This window comes from Pristis pectinata, chromosome 15, assembly GCF_009764475.1.
Source record: "Pristis pectinata isolate sPriPec2 chromosome 15, sPriPec2.1.pri, whole genome shotgun sequence".
NCBI classification, from domain to species: Eukaryota; Metazoa; Chordata; class Chondrichthyes; order Rhinopristiformes; family Pristidae; genus Pristis; species Pristis pectinata.
Window position 1 is genome coordinate 49,902,601 of NC_067419.1, and position 17,895 is coordinate 49,920,495.

Genomic DNA, 17,895 nt, shown 5'->3' on the forward strand with positions numbered 1-17,895 from the left:
GGTCCCTCGTGTGGGGGGTCCCTCTGTGGGGGGGTGGGGTGGTCCTCTCCTGTGGGGAGGTCCCTGTCAATGGGGGGGGGTCCCTCTCTACCGGAGGTCCCCCTGTCAGAGGTCCCTCTCTGTTGGGTGGGGTCTCTCTGTGGGGGGTCCCTCGCTATGGGGGGTCCCTCTGTGGGGGGTGGGGGGGCAGTGGGGGGTCCTCTCCTGTGGGGGTCTCTCTCTGTGGGGGGGATCCCTGTCTGTCGGAGATCCCCCCTGTCAGAAGTCCCTCTCTCTGAAGCTGCTGCTCTCTGCCAGGGGTGAGATCTCTCTCTCATTTGCTGCTGTCTCCGGCACAGGAAGAGTTGGGTGTTCCCAGTCCTGGTGATCACCGGGAGCTGGAATCCCCAGCCAGCAGTGGAATTCCTGATTACTGGAGTGGGATTTGCGGGATCCCATCCCTTCAGTCAGAGGTTGGTAACCAACCCTGTGGGTGAAAGGGAAGGGAGTTGGATCCGTTCCATCACAGAGTGTGGCTGACGAGGTCAGTGAGTGCAGCACTCGCTCCGGTCCACAGGGAAACCTTCAGGTGTGAGAGTCCTGGGGCCTCGGCTGGGGAGAGACCCCCTGTCCCCCTGTACCCCTGTCCCCCTGTCCCCCGTCCCCCGTCCCCCATCCCCCTGTCCCCCCTGTACCCTCATCCCCCAGTACCCCCGTCCCTCTGTCCATCTGCCCCGTCCCCTCTCCCCGTCCCCGTCCCCTCTCCTCCCCCCCCCCCGTCCCCCCCATCCCCCTATCCCCTGTCCCCCCGTCCCCATCCATCCCCGTCCCCCGTCCCACCCCCGTCCCCCGTCCCCCTGTCCCCCTGTCCCCGTCTGCCTGTCCCCAGTCCCCCCTGTCCCCATCCCTGTCTCACTGTCCCCGTCTGCATGTCCCCCTATCCCTGTACCCCTGTCCCCCTGTTCCTCCGTCCCCCGTCCCCCTGTCCCCGTCCCCCTATCCCCCGTCCCCCCTATTCCCCTGTCCCCCTGTCCCCACCCCAGGGCCATTCCTTGTGTACTAGCCCTGCCATGGTCAGCTTGGCTGCTGATGTCGCTTCCTGTTTCCAGCAGCCAGAAGGTCGGTCCAGTGGCAACGTGTTGCTCTATGAGGGTTTCTTTCTGGGGATCTCTCTCTGGGGGGGAGGAGGTGAGTCTGTCTCTTGGTCTCTATCTCTCTGGGGGTCTCCCTCTCTCTGGGATTTCTCTCTCTCTCTGGGGGTCTCCCTCTCTCTGGGGTCTCTCTCTCTCTGGGGATCTCCCTCTCTCAGGTCTATCTCTGGGGGTCCCTGGGGTCTCCCTCTCTCTGGGGGTCTCCCTCTCTCAGGTCTATCTCTGGGGGTCTCTGGGGGTCTCCCTCTCTCTGGGCTCTCTCTCTCTCTCTGGGGGTCTCCCTCACTCTGGGGGAGGGTCCGTCTCTCTCAGGGGGTAGGGTTGGGTTTGGTTTGGTGATGAGGGGGAGATGATTGACCCTTGGGGTGGGACCAGCTGCCCTCAGCTCCTGGTTCTGGTGGAACCTTCCTGAGGACAGACCAGGACAGTTTAATTCACAGCCCACTATCCATGTCGGGCAGTGCGGTCAACTGCGGCTGCCACTCGCAGGTGACGGACAGATGTTGCTGCCTGACCACCACCTCCCCAGATGTGCTGCAGAGTCCACGGTTTTACCCCAGGACACTGAGCAGGAGGAACTGTCCCAGAGTGGGGAAACTCCACCGAATGTTCAAATATAAAGGGGTCGGGGTGAAGGGTCAGGGGTCGGGTGAATGGGTCAGGGTGAAAGGGTTGGGGTGAAGGGTCAGGGCTGGGCGCTAAAGGGATCAGTAGCAAAGGGGTCGGGATAGTCTAGGTAGAGGATCAGGTGTAAAGGGGTCAGGGTTGAAGGGGTGAAGGTTTCCCCATCAACATCACGGGCTTCCCTGGGCTCTCCAGGTGATTTCCAGCCCCCATCCTCCACACGAGCTGCTCCCCCAACCACCACCCCCCCAGCCCCCAGACAGAACAGAGTGTCTGTGTTGTTCAGGCTCGCTTTGCCGCTGGTTTGACACCAGGTTTTCACCTCTGGAGTCTCACGGAATGAGGTGACTCTCAGATGAAGATTGTCCCGGTGGTCTGGCTGAGATTTACCACCCACTGCTGCTCGTGGGAGCTTGCTGTGCACAATCCCGTCCCAGCATCTCCCACATTACCCCCTTGTCTACATCCCCCCAGTCTGGGAGGGACAGAGGTTGGAAAACTGCTGCAGGAACTCGTCTGTCTGTGATACTGAGTGTGTAACCTCCGGCTCGGGCAGTGTGGGAGTGGGGAAGTGCTTCACGGGACACCCCGCCCCCAACCTCTGATGTTCAGGGGCGTGAAATGTTAAAAGATCTTCCCGTTAAAATGCTGCTCTTTATGTATTTACAAAGTAAATTATTTATTTTGTTAAAATTCTAAATGGCACTCACAAAGATCTTTTATAAAAAGCTTGTTCTGGTGTTCTGTTGTTGAGATGAGATGAGCTGTGCTGATGCATTAACTTGGGCGAGTGTATCATGGGTGGGTGTTGCTGGATGTGTGTTTTGCCAGGAGCCGTGCAGTCCTACACCTGGTCACTGACATACACCGTGACGACCGGATCTGCTCCTCCAGAGAGCCCACAGCAGCTGCCCTGCATGAGGAGCGACCCAGTGCCTCCCGTGTCCACAACACACAGGATGGCGGGCTACACAGACAGAGAGCAGCACGGGTAGGTTGTTCACACTGCCTTGCACTGATGGTCACTGACTTCCTGCAACCGATTCTCTTAACGTAGTGCGTCAGAGTCTCAGACTGTGATCTGATATACTTACATACCACAGTTTTTGACTCGCATATGTTCCTGTTCACATGGTCCCCACTGACACACCTGTGCACCTCCCCACTGACACACCTGTGCACCTGCTCCCTCCACTGACACACCTGTGCACCTGCACAACACTGACACACCTGTGCGCCTCCCCACTGACACACCTGTGCACCTGCTCCCTCCACTGACACACCTGTGCACCTGCACACCACTGACACACCTGTGCGCCTCCCCACTGACACACCTGTGCACCTTCCCTACTGACACACCTGTGCACCCCACTGACACACCTGTGCACCTGCTCCCTCCACTGACACACCTGTGCACCTGCACACCACTGACACACCTGTGCACCTTCCCTACTGACACACCTGTGCACCTCCCAACTGACACACCTGTGCACCCCACTGACACACCTGTGCACCTCCCCACTGACACACCTGTGCACCTTCCCTACTGACATACCTGTGCACCTCCCCACGGACACGCCTGTGCACCTGCACCCCACTGACACACGTGTACACCCCCCAACTGACACACCTGTGCACCTCCCCAGTAACACACCTGTGCACACCACTGACACACCTGTGCACCTCTCCACTGACACACCTGTGCACCTTCCCCACTGACACACCTGTGCACCCCACTGACACACCTGTGTGCCTTCCCTACTGTGTGCACCTGCTTCTTCTACTGACACACCTGTGCACCTGCTCCCTCTGCTGGCAAAAGTAACCCATTTAACCTGACTTATTTTCAGGTCAGTTAGCCATTCCCCCAGGACATCACTCCAACCCAGTCCACTCGTAGTATTTGCAATAACCTTTACCTGGCACTGACTCTGGATATCCAGATTCCTCAGCCAGCTTCCTTTTAATCAAGCTGTTTGTTACATTTCCAAAGAATTCGAATACATTCGTCAAACACAACTTTTCTTTTATAAGATCACATTGACGCTGATTGATTAATTTATAATTTTTTACATGTCCTCATTAATAATAGATTTTGGAGACACAGGCAGGTCTCTCAACCTGAAATATCGATAATTCATTCCCCCCCTCCCCCCCACACCCCCACAGATGCTCAATGTGCTGAGATCCCCCAGCAGTTTGGTTTTTGCTCCCAATGACAGATGTTAAGCTAACAGGCCAATATTTACCTGCTTCCTCTGTAGATGCCTGTGCAGTACTCCCTCTGCTGGCACACCTGTGCAGTACTCCCTCTGCAGGTGCACCTGTGCAGTACTCCCTCTGCTGGCACACCTGTGCAGTACTCCCTCTGCAGGTGCACCTGTGCAGTACTCCCTCTGCAGGTGCACCTGTGCAGTACTCCCTCTGCTGGCACACCTGTGCAGTACTCCTCTGCTGGCACACCTGTGCAGTACGCCCTCTGCTGGCACACCTGTGCAGTACTCCTTCTGCAGACACACCTGTGCATTGTGCTTCCTCTGCCGGCACACCTGTGTGCATCCTCTCTGCTGAGACACTCATGCAGGGGTGCCTTACACGTGCTCCCTATGCTGGCACACCTGCTGGAGTATGTGCACAGGTGCTCCAGTAGATGGAGCATATGCACAGGTATTTTGTCAGAGGGAAGACATGAACAGGTGTGCCTGCGGAAGGAGTATGTGAATAGGTGTGCTAGCAGAGGGAACTATGCACAGGTACTTCTCTGCTGCTTCACATGTAACCCACTTCCCCTGTTGGTCCCTATCTCTGGATTTTATTTAGATTATGTTCTTCTGTCACGTTACGGTGAAATAACGAGTGCACACGTCATTCCCCGATTACGAAGGCCCGGCGTGTGCAGCCCGCACGTACGAAGGGTGGGAGACAGGTGGAACGGATTTGTCAGCTGCTGCAGGTCTACAGGCACCTCCCGCCTCCTGCAACTTGGCTCTTGGCCACATTTCCCACTTGAGAAATGTCTGGGTTACGAAGAGTTCACAAGAATAGAACCCTTTCTTGATAGGGAACAACCTGTACAAAGTGCTGAATATTTTGAATTGGAATTAGTTTATTATTGTCACATGTACCGAGGTGCAGTGAAAAACTTGCCTTGCATATTGTCCATACAGATCAATTCGTTACAACAGTGCATTGAGGTAGTACAAAGGAAAACAATAACAGAATGCAGAATAACGTGTCACAGCTACAGAGAAAGTGCAGTGCAGGCAGACAATAAGGTGCAAGAACATAACAAGGTAGATTGTGAGGTCAAGAGTCCATCTTATTGTACTAGGGAACCGTTCAATAGTCTCATAACAGCAGGGTAGAAGCTGTCCTTGAGCCTAGTGGTACGTGCTTTCAGGCTTTTGTATCTTCTGCTCGATGGAGAGGGGAGACAGAGAATATCCGGGGTGGGTGGGGTCTTTGTTTATGCTGGCTGCTTTACCAAGGCAGCGCGAAGTGTAGACAGAGTCCACGGAGGGGAGGTTGGTTTCCGTGACATGCTGGGCTGTGTCCACGACTCTCTGCAGTTTCTTGCGGTCCCGGGCAGAGCAGTTAGAACCATAGAACAACCATAGAACACTACAACACAGAAAACAGGCCATTCAGCCCTTCTAGTCTGTGCCGAAACTTTATTCCGCTAGTCCCATTGACCTGCACCCAGTCCATAATCCTCCAGACCTCTCCCATCCATGTATCTATCCAATTTATTCTTAAAACTCAAGAATGAGCCCACATTTACCACATCAGATGGCAGCCCGATCCACACTCCCACCACTCTCTGAGTGAAGAAGTTCCCACTAATGCTCCCTCTAAACCTTTCCCCTTTCACCCTAAAGCCATGTCCTCTCGTACTTATCTCTCCTAATCTAGGTGGAAAGAGCCTGCTCGCATTAACTCTATCTATACCCCTCATCATTTTGTAAACCTCTATCAAATCTCCTCTCATTCTTCTGCGCTCCAAGGAATAAAGTCCCAACCTGTTCAATCTTTCCACGTAACTCAACCCCTGAAGACCCGGCAACATTCTAGTAAACCTCCTCTGCACTCTTTCAATCTCCCCCTCCTAATCCTTACACCCCACCGAGATCTCAGCCTAGACCTTCTGCATGCCCCCGTCTCTTACCTCCACGTCAGTGACCCTATCCCAGGCTGCTGAGGTTCAAGCTCTGTTCCTCTCCTCCCTCCACTGATGTGAATGCTCACAATCCCTTTTTCCCAGTTGCCGTACCAAGCTGTGATGCTTCTGGATAGGATGCTTTCTACGGTGCATCGGTAAAATTGGTGAGTGTTAAAGGGTGATATCAAAGAGTGAATCCATATCCAAGGAGTCTCAATGAGGTCACCAGACTATGAAGTTGTGAGGGTGTCTGCACTGGTCTTCACCCGACCGGCAATCGATTCCTCGACAAACTGTTGACAGAACCAACGTTAGGAGCAGCTGGAGGCTTTGTCCCTTCGAACCTGTTCTACCCTTCAACGGCTGTTCCCTGTCTCAGCTCCTTCCCCATGTCCCTTCATCCCTCCAGCCCAAGAACAATGTCTAACAACGACTGAATATATTTAATGATTTAGCTTCAACTGCTTTGTGTGGTGGAGAATCCCACAGGTTCACCGCTCTCCGGGAGAACACCTTCCCCTTATCGTTAGACTGTGGTCCGTGCTCCTGGACTTCCCACCATGTGGAACACGTCCTGAATCTAATCTGCCCAGTCACATCAGGATCTCATAAGTTTCAATGAGGTCTCCTTACAGTCCGACTGTCCTGATCACATGTCAGCCCTGCCACCTGAGGAATCAGTCCGGTGAACATTCACTGCACTCTCTCCACAGTAACTACATCTTTCTTCAGTTAAAGCTGCACCCACTACTTGTTGTATAACTGCAGTGAAACACCCCTTTCCCGTACTCACCCAAAACATCCTGTCCCGTACTCCCTGTCTCTCACCCAGTACTTGGGTTGTGGTCTCCCCGTATAACTGCAGTGAAACACCCTTGTCCCGTACTGGAATCCACTCACCTCCTCACCCATCTGATGCATCTGTGAGCTGCTTCCGGCGACTGTTGTATACGGACGTCAGGTCTCGTCCATTCGTACATCTCCCTGTGATTTGCCTCTGTATCTGCTCCTGTGTCTCTCACTGACAGTTCGGGGGCCTGTAGTCAAAGTCACCACCCCCATCTTGTTCCTAAGCTCTACCCTCTCGCCTTGCTTTAGGGTTAGGGTTAGCACCTTCAGAGAGTCACCCATATTCCTGTTCCTGCCCCCAAAGACAATGACCTTGCCCTCGCACCGTCAAAGCTGCAGGCCAGGGATTGGTGCCCGTGTCCCCCCAGCTCTGCATCACCCTGTACTCGGCGCACCATGACCCAGGCTACTGGACTCTGCACCATCACTGCTGACCCAACATCAGGACCATCTGTCCCCACAGCCACCCCCACCTCTGGGCTGTACCCAGGTGTGAAACATGGGCAAACTCAGGTGCCCACACGTCAGGTCGTCTCCTGCAGTCCATGGACGTCAGTGGAGAGATTACTCGTTCCCGTGTCCTGACAGGGTGGCTTCAGTTAAAGTGACTTGTTGCGAGTGATGGACTGGCTGTTGGTGTTCCCCTTTGGATAAAGAGAAATCATCGGTCAATTGAAGCCTGCAGGAACTGACTCACGTTACGGCTGTACAGGGCATTGGTGCGACCACAGCTGGAGTCCTGTGTGCAGTCCTGGTCACCCAGCTAGAGGAAGGGTGTCACTAAGCCGGAGACGGTGCAGAAAAGATCCATGAGGATGCCCCCGGGACTGAAGGGGTTTAAGTTATAAGGAGAGACTGGACGGCTGGAACTGTTTTCCCTGGAGCGAAGGAGGCTGCGGGATAACCTTATAGAGGTCTATAAAGTCATGAAGGGCATCGATAAGGGTAGGGAGACTAAAGCTACAGGGAACAGGTTTAAGGCGAGAGGGGAAAGATTTAAATGGGACTTGAGGGGCAACTTTTTTCCACACAGAGGGTGGTGGGTGTGTGGAACAAGCTGCCAGAGGAAGTGGTGAGGCGGGTACAATGATAATGTTTAAAAGACATTTGGACAGGTACATGGATAGGAAAGGTTTAGAGCGACATGGGCCAAACGCAGGCAAATGGGACGAGTTTAGGAAGACACCTTGGTCTGCATGGATGAGCTGGGCTGAAGGGCCTGTTTCCGTGCTGTCTAACCCTGACTCTATCTCGGATTATGGAATAACATTAACAAAAAAACATTGGTGTGTTTTGGAAAGTCTATCCATGTGCAACTTCTGTCTTCCAGGTACACAGGAGGGTACAACTATGGTAGCTACAGCAATCAGCCCCCACTTCCCATCCAGAATCAGTACCCAGCCCTAACACACGAGACCCTCTCTTCGCCACTGCCGTACTCCGCTTACCACAGGAGTGGATCACAGGTTAGTCCCACAACCGGTCAGTCAGGAGTGCCCTGTTTCACGGTGAAAGTGAATCCAAGACCAAAATACTGCAGGTGCTGGAAATCTGAAATAAAACAGAATACACTGGAATAACCCAGAGGACCGATCAGCATCTGTGGAGAGAGAATTAATGTTTCAGACTGAAGATCTCCCATGAGCAATGATATGATGATATAATCTGGGCACTTAAGAAGCATCTAGACAAGTATGTGAATCACTGAGGTATTAAAAGCTACAGACCTAATGAGGGTCAATGGGATTAGGGGAGACAGGTGCAATGGTCAGCACGGACTTGATGGACTGAAGGGCCTGTTTCTGAGCTGTACAACTCCCGAGTCCTGACGAGGGTTCTGTGACTTGGTTTTTCTCTCTCTCTAAATGCTGCCGGATCCACTGAGGTGCCAGCATTTTCTGTGTGGCTGAAGCTGCTTCCTGAGTAAATCCTGTGTAACGGGAAGAAATCTTACCGTGATGCTGGAACTTCAGAAATCAGTGAGCTTTGCAACTATGGACCAGTGCCCTGGTGTGCACAGAATGATCAGGAACGGGATTGTGGACGACTTCTCCTGTCGTCATATCCCTTAGAACTGGTTGGAGATTAACCAAATGAGAGTGGGGGGGGGGGAAGGGGGAGAGAGAAATGGGGGGGAGGGGGAGAGGGATAGGCAGAGATAGTTTGGGAGAGAGATGAAGAAGGAGAGGGAGAAAGAGAGAACAACAGAGAAAGAAAGCGAGAGACAGAAAAGGGGCAAGAGGTGTGTAGACAGAGAGAGGAGGAACTGGGAGCAGAGACAGGACTGGGGATACAGCACATGTTGGGTTGAGGTTTGAACTGGATCCCGTGTAAGCAATCAGTACCCCCTTCCCCTCACACAATGACATTTATTAACAATAACTAATTGCAGTCAGCCAGCTTTAATGTCACAAATTGCCCTGTGGTGCCTCACCTGAGCGCTGACCACGATGCCAAATTAATCTGTTCCCACCTGTCTGCACGTGATCCGATTTCCTCCACACCCGGCCTGTTCATGTGCCTCATAAACATTGCTGTTGTATCTGCTTCCACCTCCTCCCCTGGGAGCACGTTGCAGGCACTCATCACTCTCCATGTAAAAACAAACTTGCCCCACATATCTTCTTTAAAGTCTGCTCCCTCACTGTAGACATTTCTTAGACACCTGTAGTATTAGACATTTCTATCCTGGGAAATAGACCCTGACTGTCTACACCATCTGTGCCCCTCATAGATTCATAGAATCAGACAGCACGAAAACAGGCCCTTCAGCCCAACTGGTCCATGCCGACCAAGATGCCCCATCCAAGCTGGTCCCATTTGTCAGTGTTTGGCCCATAACTTTCTAAACCTTTCCAATCCATGTACCTGTCCAAGTGTTTTTTAAATGTTGTTATTATACCTGCCTCACCCACTTCCTCTGGCAGCTCGTTCCACATGGATACCACTCTTTGTGTAAAAAAAGTTGCCCCTTAAAGTTCCCATTAAATCTTTCCCCTCTCACATCAAACCTCTGCCTTCTAGTTCCTGATTCCCCAATCCTGGAAAACCCTGGGAGTGCATTCACCCTATCTCTGCCCCCCATGATTTTATTCACCTCTATAAGATCACCCCTCAGTTTCCTACGCTCTAAGGAATAAAGTCCCAGCCTGTCCACCGTCTCCCTATAACTCAGTCCCTCAAACCCTGGCAACATCCTTGTAAACCTTTTCTGCACTCTTTCCAGTTTAATAACATCTTTCCTATAGCAGGGCAAACAAAACTGAACACAATACTCCAAGTGCGGCCTCACCAGTGTCCTGTACAACCGCACCATGACCTCCCAACTTTTATACTCAATGCCCTGACTGAAGAAGGCCAGTGTGCCAAAAGCCTTCTTCACCACCCTGTCTAACCTGTGACTCCACCCTGCTGTTCACTGTGAAAGTCCAACCTGGATTTGACTTTCCAAAATGCAACACGTTGCACTTATCCGAATTAAACTCCATTTGCCATTCCTTGGCCCACTTCCCCAGCTGATCAAGATCCCTCTGTAATTTTTGATAAGCCTCTTCATTATCCACTATACCACCTATATTAGTCTCATCTGCAAACTTACTAACCGTGTCCTGTGCATTCTTTTCCAAATCATTGATACAGATGACAAGCAACAATGGGCCCAGCACCGACCCCTGGGGAGCACCACTGGTCACGGGCCTCCAGTGTGAGAAACAACCTTCCATCATCACCCCCTGCTTCCTCCCATCCAGCCAATTGTGTATCCAGTTACCAGCTCTCCCTGGATTCCATGCGATCTAACCTTCCAGAGCAGCCTACCATGTGGAACCTTATGTCCTCACTGAAGTCCATATAAACCACGTCTACTGCCCTGTCCTCATCAACTTTCTTGGTCACATCATTGAAAAACTGAATCAAGTTCGTGAGACATGATCTCCCAAGCACAAAGCCATGTTGACTACCCCTGATCAAACCCTGTCTTTCCAGATTTACTTATATCTTATCCCCCAGAAACCTCTCCAGTAACTTTCCTACGACAGACATTAGACTTACTGGTCTATAATTCCCAGGTTTTTCTTTGCCACCCTTCTTAAATAAAGGCACAACATTCGCTACCCTCCAGTCTCCCAGCGCCTCACCCCTGGCTAACAATGATGCAAATATCTCAGCCAGGGCTCATGCAATTTCTTCTCCAGCCTCCCACAGTGTTCTCGGATAAACCTGGTCAGGCCCTGGAGATTTGTCTACCTTCATACATTTTAAGACATGCAGCACCTCCTCCACTGTAATGCGGACTATCCCCAAGACCTCCCCATTTACTTTTCCTAGTTCTGAAGTCTTCATGTCTTTCTCCAGGGTGAAAACAGAGGAGAAATATTCATGAAGGACCATGCCCATCTCCTGCAGCTCCACACAGAGGTGTCCCCTTTTGTCTTTGAGGGGCCCTATTCTCTCTCTAGTTACTCTTTTTCCCTTAATATATTTATAGAAATTTCTATCAGGTCTCCCCTCAGCCTCCAGCACACCAGAGAAAACAATCCAAGTTTGTCCAACCTCTCCTCGTAGCTCATACTTCAGGATACTACAATGTGGTGAAACAGATAATTAATCATTCTTTTGAAAATACAGCCCATAAGAATTTTTATGTGGAAAGAACTATTTCTGTTTGGCTGTTCCACACCAGTCCGTATCTGTGGAGTTTCTAGATTTAGAAACAGAAGACAGAAAAGGGACCTTTTATTTTCTGAGCTGGTTTTCCATGACCCAGGATGTGTAACAATGAAGAATGGTGCCTTAAATTACAACTTGGCATGTTGGCCATCACTCATTCCTCAAGCATTCTCGGCATGTGTTATTCAAGCAATAACGAACAAGTATTTAGTGTCTGGCTCTTTGATGAAGGGATCTAATATTGAATCTATCAGGAAATTATTCAGCAAAACAAAGTTCATTAGTGATTATCACATCTATAAATGTTGTGTTTAATAGATCATCAAGGATTGATTTTATTTTTTCCATATGTAAAAGTCCCCTCCTAAATTCTCTCCTGTACGACCAACCTCCTACTCCACCTCTCCATCACGAACCAGTGACACTAATCTTTCACCAGATATGCACCAGCTGCCCTCCAGATGTTTCTCCAGCTGCTGCACACACTTCATCCTCTCCTCCTGTATCTGCAGCGGTCGCTGACCACCAGCTTCTACTGTCTCCACTTCCCTCAGTGGGGATCCCTCCAGTGATCGGCACAGTTACCTGGTGGAGAACAGAAGGAGGCCATTTAGCCCATTGTGCCAATACTAGCTCTCCAGAAATGCTCGCCAACCAATTCTCACCCCCACTTTTTCCCCACTTCCCAACACTGTTCACACTCCCAGCATTTATCCAAATACTCTTCGACCTTTCCTGTGGAATCTGTTCCCACAGTCCTTCTGATCCTTTGTGGCTGCCTTTGGTCACTGACTGTCTGGAAACAGTTCCTCATTCAGCCCCTTGTGATTCCGAGCAGCTCCGCTGATACCTGCCCTCACGTTCTGTATAAAATCACACAGGGCATAGACAGGGCAAACACACTCAGACTTTTTCCCAGGGAAGGGGAACTAAAAACTAGAGGGCATAGGTTTAAGGTGAGGGGGGGAAAGATTTAAAGGCAGAGGATGGTCCGTATAAGGAGTGAGATGCCGGAGAAAGTGGTTGAGACAGGTACAATAACAACATTCACAAGACATTTGGATAACGACGTGAATAGGAGAGGTTCAGAGGGATATGGGCCAAACACGGGCAGATGGGACTTGCTTCGTGGGCACCATGGTCGGTATGGATGAGTTGGGCTGAAGGGCCTGTTTCCGTGCTGTATAACTCTGTGACTCTACGACACTCCCTGGCCTGGACTGAAGATGGAACCAGTCGGACAATTCCATCTTCCAGCTCCGTCACCCCTGTCTGCTCGGTTCTCCAGACTTGCCTCCTGGTGCCTGGTTAAAGCATCGTCAGAGGTCCTTGGACCACAACCCCTGAATAAATATAAAGGGGACAAACAGTCCAGTACAGTTGTACAGTACAGAAATAGGCCCTTCGGCCCACCACGTCCATACGGGCCCTTGTACTTATCCTAGTCCCATTTACTGGTATTAGCTCTGTAACCTCTCTGCCTTGGTGATCAGCGCTTGTCTTGACACTTCTCAAATGCTGAGAGAGTCTCTGCCTCCACCATCCCCTCAGGCAGTGTGTTCCAGACTCCAATCACATTCCACATGCAAAAACTCCCCCCAGGCTCCCTCAAAACCTCCCATCTCTCACCTCAACCTTTCCCACATATCTTGGGCAACACCAGCATAGGAAACAGAGTTTGATCTGCCCTGTCCATCCCCCTCATTTTTACATCCCTCTCTGAGCTGAACCCTCAGCCTCTCCCGTCTCTCCCCATAACTGAAACGCTCCATCCCAGGCAACGTCCTGGTGAATCCCCTCTGCACCCTCTCCAGTGCAATCCCAAACTTCCCATGAAAAACACGATGAAGCGGGACCTGACCTGAAACGTTGCCCGCCTGCTTTTCTCCACGGATGCTGCCTGGCCTGCTGAGTTCCTCCAGTATCATCGTGGTGACCAGAACTGCACTCACTACTCCAGCTGCTTGTATTTTAATTTGTTTCATTTTAATCTCTCTCTCTCTCTCTCTCTCTCTCTCTCTCTCCTCTCTCTCTCTCTCTCTCTCGTCTCTCTCTCTCTCCTCTCTCTCTCTCTCTCTCTCTCTCTCTCTCTCTCTCCTCGCTCTCTCGCTCTCTCGCTCTCCTCCTTCCCCCCCCCCCCCCCCCCCCCCCCCCCCCCCCCCTCCCACTCCACAACCCAGCATTAGAATTCAGGGATGGAGTGTCAGTGTGTGTCCCTACAGGCTGGGTGTGGTAGAGGGATACAGACTGTCACTACATGGGAAGGACCAGGAGCAGAACCCGGTACAGGTTGTCTACACCTCACATTGACTGGAGTCTCCTCAAGCCCGACCAGGGTACAGGGCTGGAGTGATTAGTGCCGGGAAAACCTGAGTTGTTTGTCTTTATTTAATCTAATCCTGAACCCTGGAAGGCCCGATGTTAATTGGGCATTGGACCTGTTCAGAGTGTCTGCAGTGAGCTGCTGCAGAAAGACTGCTGTCGGTATCAGGATTATTCTGTCTGACGTGGACAGAATTAGCTGGGAAACAGTTAAATCAGGATTTAGCCAACTGAGCTATTTTCTTCCTCTGAAAGAATGGCCTCAGAGTCTGTGAACCCAACAACGCACTCTGAAGGCAAATGTTTTGCTGCTTAAACAGAGCCCTCATTCACACTTTGCATAATGAATGGTCAGGCAAATCTGAATGAGAGGGATTTTATTCTCTTCCTTGAACTCCAGCTATAGGGAATAGCAGAATAAGAGAGAGAGAGAGAGAGAGAGAGAGAGAGATTAAACCACATGCTGCTCTAAGAATCTCTGACCTCCGTTCTTTCTCGGTGTACATCTCTCTAATTTTTCCCGTTACTCGGTGATGTTTTGGATGCAATCAATACGAAGTTAAGTCCACGTCGTGAGTTGACCTGTGTAGTGGTAACTTCCTGTGAAGGGCCCTCCAACAACCATTGCCTTTGTACTTGCTGACATCACTGGGACTCAGTGTTTCAGCCCCAATGTGTTGAAGAACTCTTCATGTCAGCGGATGTGCAGTGTGAAGGGCGATTGTGGTGGCCCAGGCAGACATCCGCACAGATGGTCGTGCTCTGGCCACTTCAATGGGGCTCAATAGCTGCTTGACCAGCTGAGGGGAGGGGAGGGGAGGGGAGTGTTTGGGAAGTGCTGGAGGTCTACATGTGGGCAATGCTGGTTCCCCATGCAGTTGCCCGTGTTAGGCTGAGTGATGGGGATTTTATTCTCATCAGCTTTCTCTGCCTGCATTCAAATGTCCCATTCATGATAAAATTAAACCCAGCCAACTTCCCAGTCTGATGAACAGAATTAGTCACAGATAGAACAAGCAAGAGTGTCCCCTGATTCAGACTGATGGTGACTCTTGCCTTCTATTGCTTCACACTTGGAATTGGAATTGGTTTATTATTGTCAAACGTACCAAGGTACAGTGAAAAACTTTGTTTTGCATGCCATCCATACAGATCATTTCAAAACATAAGTACATCAAGGTAGAACAAGGGTAAAGCAATAACAGAATGCAGAATAAAGTGTTACAGAGAGAGTGCAGTGCAGGCAGACAATAAGGTGCAAGGTCATAGCGAGGTAGATTGTGAGGTCAGGAGTCCTTTATTGTCCTCGTAACCTCACAACCTACCTCATTCAGCAATCCATTTAGCACCACATCTGTCTTTAGTTGCAGCAGGTGGGCTGTTGACCACACACTGGGGTTTGGATCCACTGAAGTCAGTGTGGACCTAACCACGGTGAAACTCACCCACACTTTTTGATTAGCCACCAAAGTGATTTCTTCCCATCGACCTTCAAATACATTTCTGGGCAGACCAAGCTGAATCATCTACATTTGTTTATAAGTCACCACAAGTCTCAATTCCACTTGCAAAATTTGCATAACTGGCAGCTTGTAAATGCAGATGCTGTGTGTGGCAGTGGGTGCAGGAGCAGGACGTGTGATTGTGTTCCAGCCCCAGATCTCCTTCACAACCCTGGCCGAAACTAGTCAGGCTGCTGCACATCAGGACACTGAACCATGGAAACAAAGTGGGGACGAGAGGAACTGACGGAGAGACATGAAGCAAAGGCACCAGTATCTGGCTTCTGCCCTCTTCCTTTCCAGTCCTGATGAAGGGTCTCAGCCCAAAACATCGACTGTTTATTTCCCTCCATGGATGCTGCCTGACCCACTTGAGTCCCTCGAGCATCTTGTGTGTGTGTTGCTCCAGATTTCTGGCATTTGCGGAATCTCTTGTGTGACCGGTATCTGTCGGGCGGTGGTGGAGGGAAGGCATTGAGGGAATGGAGAGGAGGAATGGTTTGCAGAGGCTGGGTGAAGGGTGTGGTAACAGTTGCAGGATGGTTCGTGGAGGGTTCCTTGTCAAAGTGCCGACATTAACCCTGGGCCAGTCAGATGGGACAGGCTGCTCACACAGGAAGGGCAAAAACTGCAGGACTTCAAAGCAAAGGTGAGGCTGTTGACAAAATGAAAAAATATCAATCAGTAATGTTGGTATTCAAGGCCATATCTAGGCTCGAACTGGGTCATGAAGATGTGAGTCTGGGACCAGCTGGGGTTGTGTGCAGGAGCTGTGATCTCTTACTGAGTCACAAGAGCTGACAGGATTATCCTCTGAAAACCTCTGAGAACTGCTTCATCTAATATAGTGTTGGAAGCCAAGAGATACAGTTCTCAGATGAGCCCACATTTAGGGGTGGGGCCCCTGATGGGAGGAAGTTGAAGTCAGGATCCAGGAGGACCCAGGGCCCAGTCCTGATGCAGGGTCTCGACCCAAAACGTCAACCATCCCTCTGCCTCCACAGATGCTGCCTGATGTGCTGAGTTCCTCCAGCAGTTTGTTGTTTGCTCCAGATTCCAGCATCTGTAGTCTCTTGTGTCCCCAGGAGATTGTGATCTTTCAGACCCAGGACCTGAGTTGATTGGTGGACCAGGACTCCTTGAGTTGAGGTAGTCTCGGTCTTGAGGGCAGCTGGAAGATTAGATTGGAAGGGAGACTGGACTGGGTGAGATGACCATGCAGGTAGGTGAAGACTATTAGTTCTGGGATATTGCAAGAAAGGAGTAGTTAGCACTGTATCCTCACCAGAATTTAAACATTTGTACCCACTTTATGAAGCAACTTTCAAAAAGACTAGTAAATTATATACAGCTATGGATGCAGAAGGAACACCATTAAGTAATCTTTTAGCTATTTTATTGGAAGAAATAAATCAAATCACTTAAAACAATGAAAAGATTTATGGGAGGAAGATTATCTGAGACAGTTGCAGGAATTGAGGGACTACATCATATTGGAAGGAAAGCCATTTAACTTTGCAAAGATGAGTGGTGGACCTGAAGACTGAACGTTTTGGAAACAAGTAAAGGTGAGTAAATAAGGAGGGAAGGAACAGGCAATGAGAGTAAGCTAGCGAGAAGAACAGAAGCTGACAGTAAGGAGCTTCTCTACAAGCGTAGAGAAAGGAAGTGAATCAGAAGATGAAGCCGAGGAGTTAGTCATGGGAAGTGAGGGCAGAAGACACTTGAAAGAATCCCAACAATTGGTAAATGCAGGGCAAAAGGAAGGAGATAAAATATTCTCCATCACTGGAGGAAACTAATGGGACAGAAATCTGACGAGACCCCAGACCAAGGGAGTTAAATGTGGCTGTAGAGATCGTGGGTGCATTGGTTGTGATCTTCCAAAGTTCCCTAGATACTGGAAAGGTCCCAGCAGACTGGAAACTACAAATGTAACACTCCGTTCAGGAATGGAAGAAGACAGGTCTGGCAAACCGACCTCTGTCATCGGAAGATCTGAGAATCCATTGTTAAATGGGTAACAGTAGGTCATTCAGACAATCGTGAGGCAATCAGGCAGTGACAACCTGGCTTTACAAAAGGAAATTGTGTTTGACAAATTTATTAGAACTCTTTGAGTATGTAAAGGTCGGGGGGATAAGGGTGAACCAGTAGATGTGGTATATTTGAAGTTCCAGCAAGGGTACTATATGAAGGTAGAAGGAATGATATTTAAGTTTGTGGATGATACGAAAGTTGGTGTTGTGGAGAGCAAGGACTATTGTCTAAGGCTACAGCAAGATGTAGATCAGCTGGAAAACAGAGTGAGTGTTGGCAGATGAATTTAACCTCAACATATGAAGTCAAGCATTTTGGAATCTGGGGGCTCCTATCCACAGATCACTGAAAGTTGCCTCACAGGTGGATAGGGTAGTTAAGAAAGCTTATGGGATGTTAGTTTTCATAATTTGTGGGATCGAGCTTAAGAGCCGCAGAGTAATGATACAGCTCTACAAAACTCTGGTTAGACCACACTTAGAGTACTGTGTCCAGTTCTGGTCGCCTCATTATAGGAAGGATGTGGAAGCATTGGAAAGGGTGCAGAGGAGATTTACCAGGATGCTGCCTGGATTGGAGAGTACAGATGATGAGGAGAGAC

The 17,895-nt window shown here is 50.3% G+C and overlaps 1 protein-coding gene across 1 annotated transcript in view; it reads left to right on the plus strand.

The window, feature by feature from the left end:
• The window catches only part of rfx4 (regulatory factor X, 4), a 66,232-nt gene that overhangs the window by 43,501 nt on the left and 4,836 nt on the right, over positions 1 to 17,895 (plus strand). The window contains 2 exon segments of the mRNA XM_052030785.1: positions 2,586 to 2,745; positions 8,093 to 8,228. Of these exon segments, the coding sequence (XP_051886745.1) occupies positions 2,586 to 2,745; positions 8,093 to 8,228 (296 nt within the window).